The sequence below is a fragment of the Sarcophilus harrisii genome, chromosome 2 (assembly GCF_902635505.1).
Source record: "Sarcophilus harrisii chromosome 2, mSarHar1.11, whole genome shotgun sequence".
Classification (NCBI taxonomy): Eukaryota; Metazoa; Chordata; class Mammalia; order Dasyuromorphia; family Dasyuridae; genus Sarcophilus; species Sarcophilus harrisii.
Genome location: NC_045427.1, coordinates 572599063 through 572614073, shown reverse-complemented (window position 1 = coordinate 572614073; position 15011 = coordinate 572599063). Strand labels below are relative to the sequence as shown.

The window sequence follows — 15011 nt, the reverse complement described above, 5'->3', positions numbered from 1 at the left end:
AAAATTGCCCTTTAGTATAATTCTTTTATTTCTTTATTCTCTAAGTCATTTATTCAGCAATTATCCACTGAGTACCTACTAAGTGCTAAGTAATATGGGGGGACGTAAAGATGAAAAAGGCATTTAGAAGCTAATGTTTGAGAAGGAAAAAGCATATGTACAAATAACTAGTCCTAGGTGGAATGTGATTGGACCCACAGGAGGGGCACTAGGGTCAAGACTTACACTGCAGACAAAGGCTTATTTCAACCTGATTAGGGCTTCAGATGTCAGGTGAAGGACTTCTCAGCTTGCCAAATTTCTCATCTCTTCTAAGGAAAACTTGACTCTCCTGCAACTACTATGTCATATCATAAATCAAATTTAAGACATGATTGTTATCTCACGTCTGTCACTTCTGTGATTTTAAATATAAAAATTCTGTCCTCTGATCAGTCTCCTGCCCTACCATGATTGACTCCTAAGTCTCTTTTTTTACCTTCACTGAAAACTTCAATCTACCTATCCCTGTTCTTCCACAACACCTCTTTTCTTTTGGTCTTACAGTCTTCTATTTGCAGTTTTGACACTAAAGTTTTAACCAGTTGAACGATATATTGTCTTCCAACTTTCATTTCTTTGTTCCTTTGTTCTATCAGTCTTCACACTGGCAGGGCTAATGTGTGTGTGTGTGTGTGTGTGTGTGTACACTATATATCTATATATCTATATATCTATATATATATAAAACCTCCACTACTTTCCAGATTCATTCATTTTCTGGGTTGATTAGATATCATTTAACATCCTTTACTACTGTATGAGAAAATTTTTATTGTCTCTGAATGACTTTATCTCAGTCTTTATAGCTACTTTAAATTTTCTCTTCTCAGATTTCCAACATCTTTTGCAATTTCTTCTCTCTCAACAGCTGACCTCCTTCTACCTTATATTTACTTTGAGTATGAGTGCCCAGTGATAAATTGTGTGCTTATTGTCCCAGAGCCAGTCTAGATAAGATCAGAAAAGTTTATCAAAAGGTTCACGCCAGTTTGATGAAATTTTGGCCTCAGCAATAAAGGGTCTCTGACTGGTGGAATATCCGTAGTCCATATAAAGTAAAAATTTACTAAACATGGATGACTTATTCCATATGCTAATCCATTTTTTTTTTAACTGAAGAATGCTTAGAAAAGCATTAAGTGTGGTACATGAATCCTTGGGTGTCCCTGATATCTTTTTGAAGGGGATATAAGTTCAATACTATCTTCATAATTATACTTCATCATTGTTTGCCTTTTTTACCCTCAATCTCTCACAATTATTCAGTGGAGGTTTTTTTCTTCCAGAGACTACATGACCTATGAATTAAAGATTTAGCTATAATCATAAAGACCGAGTTAATATCTCATCTGCAGACCAACACTCTTGCCTTACATGTGAATAAATATGTAGACATGGCTGGACTTTCTGCTTTGCTTATATTCATTTGGTATCAACACCAGTGAATCATGGGTGAGATTTTTCTATGTGAAAAAAAAACCAAACACAAATGATGCTGAAATATTCAAAGTATTGAATAACTTTTGTGAATCTCATGTTTTTCCCTGAAATACATACTTTTATTTTTTGCACTAATAATATAAAAACAATAGTGGGCAAAATCTTAACACTAAGATTAGTACTAACAGTACTCAGTGGTCATATTCTTCACATATTCATATTCATAATTTTAAAAAATATTTGTGGTGATAATTGTGGAAATATGTATATAAGAACTGAATATGTTTAACATATATTGGATTACTTACAATTTAAGAGAGGGGATGGGGAGAAGGAGGGAGAAAAAAATTTGGAATACGAGGTTTTGCAAGGGTAAATGTTGAAAACTCTCTATGTATATATTTTGAAAATAAAAAAGCTTTAAAATAATTAAGAATATATGAAACATTAATGCCTACATATATGTCTTCAATATTCTATAATGAAATGGGAGATATGCATAAAACATTTCTGCTGCATACTATAATGACTGTCTCAAGGAAATGCATGTTTATGACTCAGTTGAGAGTTAAACTAGCCATTCTTCCATTCCCTCCAACACTATTTTTAATAAATTATTGTTATTCAGACATAAGTATTTGACAACTTATTTTCTTGAAAATGAATGAGGCAAACTATCATTTCAAGGAAAACATCTAAATGTATTTGTGGCTAATGATGAAATTTGAGCTTTGAGAAAGAATGAGTATTTTATAAAGTTTGTTTCTGTCACCCTCAGTTTGACAGCTTTTCAATACCTAGACTTTTCTGATGAAGTCTTGATAATATGAATGAATATTATTTTTTGATATTGCCTAATGAAATATGCTAATATTTGAAAAATCTGAATAACTTAGTGAACATTTTCCAAATGCCCACTGAATGATGTTATAAAATCATGCCTGAGTAAAAGATCTATTTAAAGTTCAAGAAAGACCAATGGATTTTTACATAGTAGAATATGAAAAGTTTATTGATGTGGTGGTTTCTAAATCTAAATTACAATGAATCTTGAAAAAAGTACCACTTGGCAAATTCTAGTGTAATATCAAAGAAAAATACCTATAATTATCTGGAAAAGCTATTAAAACATTTTTCTCTTTTTCAACTACATTTCTTTATGAGGTTGGATTGAAACAACATAGTACAATCAATTGAATACAGAAACAAAAATAAGAACCAGTCATCTTCGGTTAAAGCAGACATTAGAGAGATTTGCAAAAAACATAAAACAGTCCTGCTTTTATTATTCTCATTAGATTTTTGTATTTTTTGGGAAGATAGTTATTTTTCATAAATTGTTATTTATATTAACATTTAATGGGCTTATTATTGAGAGAAGTAATTATTTTATTATATTATAACTAAATTAGTCTTGAAGTTTTTTGTTCTTGCTATTTCCTCATACAAGGAACAGGTTTTAAAATTTTTGAAGGACAAGGTTGATGATGAGATTGGCCTAATTTTTTAGGGACCATTCTCCTCAATCTTGGGTGGGACCCCAGCCAACTAAAAGAGCTTACTTTTGATTAAAGTATAAATACTTTTGAATAAAGTATAAATAGAATCTAATCCAGGTGAATCCCAGCCCTAAAGTATTAAGTTTAAATCTTTAAAACCCTTCTCTTTGTTCCACTTGAATAGTCTTTGTAGAGAGGGATCTTTTGTCTAAATAACTGGAAGCAGCTAATTCTCTTGGTCAAGCCAAGTTCTGAACAGGAGGAGCTTAAGACTTGCAGCTCACCTCCTCTTCTACCATCCTCATTAGTTGCTCACCAATAAGGACTGATCTCTACATGCTGGAGGAACCCACTTTCCCAAAGGTATTTAAGCATTCTGTGATCTCTATGATCTTTGATCATGATGAAATTGATCAGACTACTGATCAATTTATTATTTGCTAGACTAATTAATACATTGATTATTAATTATCCCAAAACTCTGTATGTTGGATTTTTCATTCATTTCATGCTATTTAAAATAAATTAATAATTAAAAAAAAATTATGTTTTAATTTCTAACATGGAAAATACTAATAGATATAAACCACATGAACAAAAATTCCTTGGGGTCCTCAATAGTAATTCACAGTATAAAGGAATTATTTCACCCCAAAGTGGAGGATGGCTTCTTTAGAAATATTTCTGAGATTGTCTCTATGTTTCCAGCAAGGACACAAAGTGTAATAACTGCAAGATAAGCTGTGATCTTGCTCATTTTAATCAAGTCCAAAATAATGTCATAACAGAACTATGATAATCCCTATGACATACTGAAAAAAAAGAAGAACAAAGTAGAAAGAATTTGTTAAGTATATCCCTATCATTGTCCATAGAAAATTTCTCTTCCAAATTCTATTATTGGCATCATCATTCTCTTAGTTACTCAAGGTTGAAATCTTAGTTGTCTTTTGTTTTCCCCTTTTCCCCATATAATTTTCTCTCACATTCTGTTAGTTCTGTCTCAAGATCATTTAGTGACTCTCCATTACTCATTAAATTAAATTCTAAATCTTTCAACATGGCTGTTTCAGTTGAAATACAATCAATCAACAAGCATTTAAGAATCCATCATGTTTCAAATACCAAGCATATTAATTGGAAGTTCTCAATCCGTAAGGAGCTTATATTTAATTAGGGGAAACATATACATATGGGAGATAGAGACAAAGAAAGAGAAAGTGAGTGAGAGAGAGAGAGAAAGAGAGAACGACAGAGAGAGAGAGAGACAGAGAGAGACAAAGACAGAGACAGAGACCGAGAGACAGAGAGAGAACATAAAAAATGTGTTCAAAATAAACACAAAACAATTGAGAGAGGTGTATTGTAATAGCATCTGGGAAGACTAGGAAAGACTTTACCTAGAAAGTTATATTTCAGCTGAATTTTAAAGAAAACTAGGAATTTTAAGACAGCTGAGGGGAGGGAATACATTCTACACTTGAGGGTAGTCACTTCAAAAGCACAAAGGCAGGAGATTGTGTAGCTTTTGTAAATCAGTAGTGAGGAGGTCACTTTCACTGGCTTATGTGAGATTTCACTACCTTGGCATTTTCCTTGCCTATTTATTTTCTCTGCCTTCTTAAAATATTTTGTATACTTCCCCAGTCTCTACAAAGCTATCACCTCAGTTCAGATCCTCATCATCTCTTTTTTAGACTATTGTAATAGCTTTCTCCCTTCCTCCTCTGGCTCCAGTTTCTTCCTAGGCCAATCTACTCTTTATCTAGTTGCCAAGGTGACTTCCATAACTTATGGATCTGACAATATCATCCCTTATTCAATAAACTCCAATGTCCTCCTATGACCTCCTGAATCAAGTATAAAGTTCTCTGTTTTGGCACCTATGGCTTTTTATAACCTTAGTCCTTTCATTTCCAGTCTTTTTTCCAAGTATTCCACAACTCTACAACCTAGTGATAATGTTCGATTTAGCACCTTAGCTCCTTAGCACAGGAGATACCACTTCCTATTTCTGTGTCTTTGGACTGTCCATCACTCTAGAGTGCACCTCCATCTCTTGACATCCCTGACTTCTTCCAAGACTTAACTTAAATGTCCCCTTCTGCAGGAGGTCTTTCTAGTCTTCTCAGTCACTTGAGCCTTTTATCTAGAAGGGTACCTTCTCTCTTCTTGATAGCTATTCGTTAAATAGTGTAAAACCCAGTTTATTTTCACCTTGTATGCTTCATGAACCAAAGTATATGTGCTCTTTGAGGGAAGGAATTTTTTTGATTACCTTAACATAATACCTGGCATATAGGAAGTCCTTAATGAATGCTTCCTGACAGATTGATTTTTGTATAATGTAACTGGAAGTTAGTTTGGAACCAGGTTGGAAAGAGATTTAAATCCCAAATAGCATTTTTGTTTAAATTTTATCTAATGATAAGGGAGAATCTCTTGAAAGCAGAGGAGATAGTGCATCCCAGACATGGGGGATATTCAATCCAAAGGTAGACTGATAGGAAATGGAATGTCATATGTGAATAGAGAGCCCAATTTGGTTAGATCACACAGTGAGGGAGAAGCAATAATGCCCAATAAGACTAAAAAGATAATTTGAGGCCAGGATTTTAAAATCCTCTAGGATTTTAAAAGTTAAAGGAATTTATATGTTATCCTAGAATCAATAAGAGGCCCCTGGAATTAGTTGAGTAGGGGAGTTGCGTGATCAAATTTGTTCTTAAAAATTAACTTGTCAGAAGCATGTAGAAAGTTTGAAATCATAAGATATTTGCCATAATTTAAGAAAGGATTGATAGGGGCCTAAACAAAGGTAGTGATTGTATGAGGAAAGACAATGATGACAGAGATTTTGTGAAAAGGAGAAAGGGCAAGATTTAGATGAGGTAAGGCAAAGAGGAGTCAAAAATAGTACTGAGTTGATAAATCTGGGAAAGTAGAATGATGATATTATTTTTTTTTAACAGAAAGTGGGAAGCTTGGAAGAGGGGATGGTTTAGGGGTAAAAAGAATGAGTTCAATTTAAGAAATGTTGAGTTCAAAATATCCCTAGAACTAATTAGTTTGAAATTTCTAATAATCAATATTTACTATGAAACTGAAGCTCAGGGGAAAGACTGACCCTGTATATATAGACCTGGGAATCATCTGCAGAGAGATGATACACATGTTTAAGAGAGCTGATGAAATTACTTAAAAGAGAATTTAGGGGATGAAGAGAAGAGAGCCAGGGGCAGGGGAGTGGAGAAGGAACTTTTGAGATGACTTATAGGGGATGATGAACTAGCAAAGAAAACTAAGAATCCATAAAAGTAGAAGGCAAACTTGGAGTGAGTACTACCGAAAAAGCTAGAGGATACAGTGTTTGGTAGGAGAAGGTTGCAGACAGTATCAAAATAATTAGATAGGTCAAGATGTACCAGGAACTAAAACATCCTCCATCTAACCCAACATTGTATTCATCTAAAGAAAGGGATCTAAAAATCTTAGTCTTACTAACAACATTGAATAGCATCCAAGAGAGTTCAAGCCAAATAAAAAATACCTATTTTTAAAAATCTAAATGAAATCACAAAAACATAATTTTTTGGCATGGCATATTCTGGCTATTTACATTTATACCTTAGATGGAAAAATTAATCTCTTCCTCATTTAATTACTATGAAAAATACCCAAGTATCAAAATTCATATTCTTTACTCCTGGAGAAACAGTAGTGCTTAACATTTTTTATTTATGTTTGGAAAGAACTCTATTTATTTTAGTCCACATTTCATCTTAATGTTACTGTAGAGTGCCCTGGGACCTCTATATCCAGGGGGACTGGAGACATGCTTGTTGTTTTATACTGCCTACCAAGCTAGTTAACATCTTACCTTTTTCACAGGAACGTCATTCTTTAAACAAAGTTCAGGGCAGAGAGGAAAGCAAACAGATGCCTACAGCATAAATCCCACACAGAAATGGAGAGGGTTTAGTATCATTGGCTGCATTTTCTCTTAGGAATAGTGGGAGTGAAACAGCAGGCAGTACAGTGTGATGGGGATGAGCTGAATGAGCTGAGCTCCAGGTATGAAGCTGGCCTAATATGTTGGGTTTTTTTTCCCCTTTAATTTGAGATTAATAGCAATTGAAAAAGACCTACATAGATAGTTTAAGGAAAAAAATATGAATTAGAGTAATAACACCTCAAAGATGAACTGGTGAAGGTACAAAGAACAACCTTTCTAGCTATCCTTTGGATTTTGAATAGAATAGAATGAAAGTCACTGAAGAGTGAAAATGAAAAGACTGACCAAAATTCAAATAATAACTAGAGTGATACAGTTGAAATGTCTTTAGGTGGGAGGAAAATCCCTAGAACAAGCAAAATGAGTCCATGGAATTCTTTCTTTTTAAAAATTATAAGCTGCACAGCAGATAAATGGTGCAGTGGATAGAGTGCCAGCCCTGAAGTCAGGAGGAGCTGAGTTCAAATTTGTCCTCAAGACATTTAACACTTCCTAACTGTGTGACCTGGGGCAAGTCACTTAACCCCAACTGCCTAAGCAAAAAAAAGTTAAAAAAAAATTCCAAGCTGCTAAAAATTTGCAACCAAACAAAGAAGTATTCATTTCTTTTGCTTCATTCTTACACTACAGTCAGAGTGCAGTAACTGAGAGCAAAACTATTTTATCCATGAAGTATATCTCTGGCCTTTCCTTACTCAAACTTTTGTGTTTTTAACTCATGACATCGAAGAAAGGCATGATCTCCCCTCTTGCAACACTTAGAAGGGAAATGGGGAATAGAAATATTTGAAAAGTATTTCCTTGCCTGTGTAACGGGTAATCAGAAACTGTATTTTATTGAAATTATCTTACAGAAACAATGTTTTCAACTGAGATAATACAAATTCAAATAATTCAACAGATCTGTAGAAACAATTTATGTTTCAAACCCATAGTTTAAGAAGCTTTTTTTTTAGAATGGCATTTTAGTGGGGAGGTAAAAGGTGGGATGGGGGAGGGGGTGCTGAGCAGGGTGAAGTGACTTGCCCAAAGTCACTGATTACACAATTGTAATAAGTAAGTATCTGAGATAAGAACTGAACACAGGTCCCCTGACTTGAGGACTGATGCTCTAACCAATGTGTCCCCTTGCTGACACAGATGGCATCCTTGGAGTGAAGGCTTTGGAGCCCATCCAGATCCTTGTTTGCCTGAACTTTATTTGATAACAATTCACCTACTGACCATAAAATAACTTAGGATAATTTATTTTCACACATTCAAGTTTTAAAATGATACTTGAACCAAACATGATTATTTGTACATTGAATAAGATGAGGGAGCTAAACATCTTTGTTTCTTTTATTAAGATAAAAAAAAAAACTGGATTTATGGTGGTTATTAATTAACATGCTGAGTGTTTATTATATACTATACACTAGGATACAGGCAGATTCTTGCAAAAGCATAAGGTAAAGATCTCATAATCATAGAATCAGAAGAACATTGAGTTAGAGATGGAGAGGATTTCCCAGGTCAACTAGTCCAATTTCCTCTTTTTTACAGAAAGGATATTGCAACATGGAGAGATTAAGTGATTTCCTAAGGTCACACAACAAAGAATAGAACCATGAGTAGAAGTCAAATTGTTCTTAACCCATTTTACTTAAATTGATTATTACTATGTAGTTAGCTTAGTACTTTTTTCTTTTATAAACCTTGGATCATGTTTTATCAAAGTCTTCATTTTATGGTATCTATTCAAATATGAACATTTATGTGAAATGGAAAATAAGCATCCTCTTCTTTACAAACATACCACCATCTGATCTGTTTAACAAAACATTGTGAAGGTGATGATGATATTAGTAATGTTCTCTCTGGAGATGCTACTAAATTTCCAAAGGAAAAAATGGGAGATTTAGAGAACTTGAAAATTTTCCTATCCATATAAAATATATCTCATCAAGATTAGTTTTAGCTTAACAGACATCCAATCCAATCCAAGTTTTTATTAAATACCTACAACATGCAAGACATAATTTTTGGGGAGTGTGTGTGTGTGGGGGGGTGTATGGGCTGAGTGAATAATTCTGGGGTTTTTTGTGTGTTTTGACAATGGAGGTTCAAATATGGATATCAGGAAACAACTAGGGTTTTCTTTTTTTTCTTTCAAATGATACAATTATCATTTAAATAATAAGAGATAACATAATACAATGGAAAAAGTAATGGGTTTGGAGGGTGAGTAGTTAAGTTCCAATTCTCCTTCTGCTATCTATATCCAAGTGATCATAAGTAAAGATGCTCTAAATGAACTTTAAGGTGCCTGATAGCACTAAATCCATGATCCTATGATCAGCATTATATAACCAAGGACTGTCATTCTGGACGAAGTCTTTTTCAAAAAAGAATGTATGTTTGAATGATACTAATTAGTGTACCTTCACTATATAGTCTATAATTCTCCCCAAATGTCACTTTAGTCTAATAAAACATTACCTAAAAAGAGGTAGAATTAACCAGTTAATAAGGCTTGGAAAATGTGAAGTAGCCAAATAACCGCATTGTTATTCTGCTCATTTTCATTTGTCAGAATTTTAAAGGTGAAGGAGACAGAGTATTGGCAATCGTCTTCCCTCTCTACAGCAGTGAATTGTATTGTCAGGGGTCTAGAAGAACTTGGATGCATATAACACGGACCTGTTTTCATTAATGGAAGTGTTTGCTTTGGATCCTATCCCAGTTTTAAAACAACATTTCCATTAGCTGAGCACAGTATCTACAATTATCTATTTTATCTGACCAGGGCAAAATCACTCTAGATGCTGTGCCCAGTTTTACAAAATGGTGCTGAAAGGAGAACAGTTGGGGACCCATTCAGATAAAAAGCAAATCCATCTCTTTTGGACCACTAACAAGTGGTCTGCTTGTATACAAGTACCTGTAATAAATACCAACAAAGATTATGAATGCATCCATAGTCCTTTGCTCTGATTCAGTAAAGTCCTTCTTCTGATAACAATATCCCTATATATAATATATATTTGAATATAAAATTCAAAATTTTAGACCCTTTCTTTTGAGGTTTCATATTTTCAGATTTCTTGTGGTAGTATTATATAGAACAGTGAAGTAGGGAAATATAAGAAGAAGGTCAAAACAAAGGAAAACACAGCATAAAGTTCTAATAAAGGAAGGAGGTATAGGCAGGATGATGAGATCATCATCAATTACCTTTATTGGAAACCTTCCTGGAACACAGCTTTCTATTGCATGCTTAGAAATTAAAGGGTAAAGAAAATTGATTTTAAAAAGTCCTTGCCCTCAAAACGCATGCATTTCATTAAAGTTGGCTAGGGAAAGCAATCAGGAAATAGAGTAAAAGGAAAAAAGAACCAAAGAGAAAATGGCATGCCTCCAGATATAAAAACAAGGGCACGCCATGCTGGATTTTTGATTGAAGTCCAGCTACATAGTCAATGTTAACGAAAACATAGGAACACATATAAAGGATGTATTCCGCCAGATCTCCATCATGACATTGATAACCTAAGGACATCAAACAGCTGAGTTTATTAGTCTCCAACCATTAAAAACATCTGTTCTTGAGGCAGAGGCAAGATGCTGGAGTAAAGGCAGGAACTTGTCCAACCTCTCCCCTAAACTGCTCCAAATTCCTTTAAATAATAACTCTAAACAAATTTTAGAACATCCCCCAAAATGGAGGAGAACATTTTCCAACAATGTAGAATCTCAGCAGAAAAGGTCTGTGATACTAGTGTGGAAGTCCCAAAGCAGGACATGCTGGTCCAGCCTCAGACCCAGACCCAGCCTAGCCCAGGCTGACCTCTGAATCAGGGTGATACTGGTGGCTTCCAGACTTCTCAGCCCAGAGACGCCAAAGAGGGCCTGGAAGGTCAGCAGGAAAGGTCTGTGGAATGAGAGGGGACGCCCAGCACCCAATTCCAGCTCAGGCCAGTCCAGTCCCAGCTGCAGCCCAGACCCCAGCTTCAGTGAGGGGGGACTTCTGAATCAGCAGCAGTGCTGAAGGCTTCTGGCCCTCTCAGCTCAGGGACACCAGGGAGGTCTTGGAAGGTCAATGGAGAGAGTCTGGTGTGCAGTCCCAGCTCATCCTGGGTCAGCAGGGCCCCAGTCCTGGCCAGCACACTAGATCTTACAGCTCCTGTGGGGCGGGGACACACCCAAGAGCTCCAGGGCTGAAAAGAGTGCTAGTGGTCAGATTCCTAGAAGGACCTCTGAAAACAGCTACACAAAACCTCTGAGGCTTGGGATAGTGTACTCTCCACCATGGAAACAGAGCCTTATGCAGAGTTATATAACACAGTAATATTCTAGCAACATGAGCAGGAAAAAAAAAATTGGTCAGGAACATTATTATGGTGAAAAGGAAGACCAAAACACACACTCAGAAGATGATAAAGTCAGAGTTCCAAAGCCTCCAAGAAAAGTAAGAATTAGGTTCAGGCCATGGAAGAGTTCAAAAGGGACTTTGAAAATCAAGTAAGAGAAATAGAGGAAAATTTAGGGAAAGAATTGAAAGAGATGCAAAAGGAAATACAAAAAAACTAATGAGCAGAAAAATGCTTTAAACAGCATAATTGGTCAACTGGGAAAGGAGGTACAGAAGCTCAGTGAGGAAAATAATTCCTTAAAAAATAGAATTGAGCAAATGGAAGCTGATGACTTTATGAGAAATTAAGATACATACAATAAAGCAAAAAATGGAAAAAACAGAAGAAAATGTGAAATATCTCATTGGAAAAAGAACTGACCTGGAAAATAGATCCAAGAGAGATAATTTTAAAATTGTTCATCTACCTGAAGGTCATGATCAAAAAAAAGAGCCTGGACATCATCTTTCAAGAACCATAGGATAAAACAGAAATTGAAAGAATCCACCAATTACCTCCTGAAAGAGATCCCCAAATAAAAAACTCTCAGGAATATTATAGCCAAATTCTGTAACTCCCAGGTAAAAGAGAAAATATTGTAAGCATCCGGAAAGAAATAATTCAAGTATAGTGGAGCCACAGTCAGGATAATACAAGATTTAGCAACTTCTACATTAAAGGACTGGAGGGCTTGGATTAAGAGATTTCAGAGAGCAATGGAGCTAAGATTGCAATCAAGAATCACCCACCAGCAAAACTGAGTATAATTCTTAAAAAGAATTAAATGAAACATTCAATAAAGCAAAGGATTTTCAAGTATTTGTGATGAAAAAACCAGAGCTGAATAGAAAATTAGATTTTTCAAATATAGGACTCTGGAGAAGCATGAGGAGGTAATCAGGAAAGCTATATCATAAGGGACTTAATAAGGTTTATCTGTTTACATTCCTACATGGGAAGATGATACTCGTAACTTATTAGAAAGTTCTCATTATTGTGGCAGAAGGAGTATATATAGGCAAAGGGCATGAGTATGACTTAATATGAAGGGATAATACCTTTTTAAATGATGAAATTAAGGATTGAGAGAGGAATGTATTAGGAGAAATGGAAAGGGAGAAGTGAAATGGTGCAAATTTTCTGCCATTAAAAAAAGGAGACAAGAAAAAGTTTTTACAGTGGAGGGAAAGAAGGGGAGGAAAGGGGAGTGAGTGAATCTTATTCTCATAAGAATTGGGTCAAATAGGAAATAACATATATATTCAATAGAAGTATAGAAATCTATGCTACTCTGCAGGAAAATAGGAGGGGAATGAAATATGGGAAGGGGGAAGACAATAAAAGAGAGGGCATATTGGGGGAGGGAGTGGTCAGTAGCAAAACAGGGACATGGTGAAAAGAAAGAGAATAAATGATGGGAAATGCAATTAGTACTAGTAATTGTTTTTAAAAATTGAAACAAGTTTCTCTGATGGAATATTATTGTTCTCTGGAAAATGAGCAGATGCTCACAGAAAACAAAAACAGAAAAAAAAAAACAAGCAAACCTGGAAAGTCCTCCATGAACAAAGTGAAATATACTATATACAAAGTAGTAGCAATGTTTTGGGATGACCAGCTGTAAATGACTTTATTATTTCTAGTAGTGCAATTATCTATACCTACTCTGTAGGACTTAAGTTGAATAATCCTATCTATACCCAGAGAAGGAACTGATGGAGTCTGAATATAGATCAAAGCAAAACATTCTCTATTACTCTCTCCATCTCTCTATTTTTAACTCAGTTTTTCTTGAGGGTTTTTATTTTTCATTACGGTGGTAGATCTATGTTCCCTTTTACAACTTGACTTTTATGAAAATGTTTTGCATAACTTCATGTGTAGTTTCTAAATTGTGTATGGGGTAAAGAAAGAGAACCTAGAACTCAAAAATATTATTAATAAATCTAAAATCTTAAAAAAATGTAAAATTTTGTTTTTTAATGTAACTGGGGAAAATATTAAATAAATAAAAAATAAATAACATTTAAAAATCTATTTTTGGATATGGGTCTTATAGATATGCTTGCACATTTAGTGCAAGCAAAAATGCAAATATGTACCTAACAGGAAAAAGGTCTTGTTCTGACTAAGATGTCCTATGTTCTGAGCTACTCTGGGACATTTCTGTTCCTTCTCATCTGCGGCAAGAAGTTTTGTACTCTAGATTCAAGAGACATCTTGGCCTTTTAACATACAGCACTCAGTGTAATAAAGAGAATATTCTGTTAGTTTGGAAGCTAAGGGGGAAGTAAATTGGTTAAGGCAGCCTGCCTATATTATTCAGCACTTACTTGGAACATATTAATGCCCATCTTACCTGATTGACCAGGGGGTGGGACACCTGATGGTCCTCTTGGAAGACAGAGAAACACAGTCAGAACTGCTGCTTTGTTTCCTGCACATGGTTCTATGGCAATTGGTTTGGGTGCACCCTGGAAAAGAAGATTTCTTTTAATCATATATCATTATCATATAAAATATACATATATATATATATATATATATTTATTTATTTATTAAGCCAGCATAGTATAGTAACAAAAAGGCTGGGCTTGAAGCCAGGAGGATCTGGATTTAAATACTGCCTTTGACACTTAATAGCTACATGACCCTGGGTATGTCATATAACTTCTCTCTCAGTTTTCTAATCTAGAGAATGGGTGCACTGCAATGCTTGCACCTAATTAGTAAGGGCATTGTGAGGCTTACATGGCATCATCATCATCCATTAGCTAGTGCTTTATATGTAGTGCTTTCAGGTTTGCAAAACTTTTTTCCATGTTATCTCATTTAACTGTCTCTACCATTCTACAAGGCAGATGCTACCATTATTTCCATTGCAGAGTTGAGCAGGTTGAAGGTAAGCGAAAGGCTTGCCCAGAGTAAGACAGCAAGAAAGTTTCTGAAGCAGAATTTGTAGTCTGGTCTTCATATTCCTCTCTCTTGCACTCTCTTCCCCCAACACCTAGATGCGTTGACATATATAATATATGCAAAGTATTTGGCAAAACTTAGGGTGTTTTATAATTGCCATTCCTGATTATTCTTTTAACCTTTATAGATTCTAGAATTTTTCTTATATATTTTGCCTGTATTCTCAGTTGGATTCTTTTTACATAGGGTTCTGTTGTCTACTCCTTTGCATTAGCCCCAGTATAGTGTCAAGTGCACAGCAGGTAATAAATAAATATTTGTTAAATTAATTTTACTATACTCCATGTGTATTTAGTTGAGCTACAAATTGATGCCAGTAAGTGATTTCCCTCCATTCTCTTCTTTAGCCGGTGACATACTAAACAACACCTCTTATCTAATTAAATGATCACAAGTCTAAAGGACTCTGTTGGCAGGTTTTTATGGCAATTTATTCAGTGACATACATATTTAATAACTCCCCAAATGCATTTATATTAAGAATATGCCTGCAGGAATCAAGGGGATTGCATGGATGTCTTCCCATTGAAACACCAAAGGAATTATGGGTTAAATACAATACCACCTTCCTTGCTGTGAGGGTATAATTTTAGCTTAAAGATGGTGATTGAGGTAATACTATTCAAGTTACTCTGCATGAATTAC

General features: G+C 34.9%; 1 protein-coding gene across 1 annotated transcript in view; it reads right to left on the bottom strand.

The window, feature by feature from the left end:
- ATRNL1 (attractin like 1) overlaps positions 1-15011 on the bottom strand; it is a 1159225-nt gene that overhangs the window by 116309 nt on the left and 1027905 nt on the right. The window contains exon 28 of the mRNA XM_031949462.1: positions 13750-13864. Within this exon, the coding sequence (XP_031805322.1) occupies positions 13750-13864 (115 nt within the window). The remainder of the gene's footprint in view (positions 1-13749; positions 13865-15011) is intronic.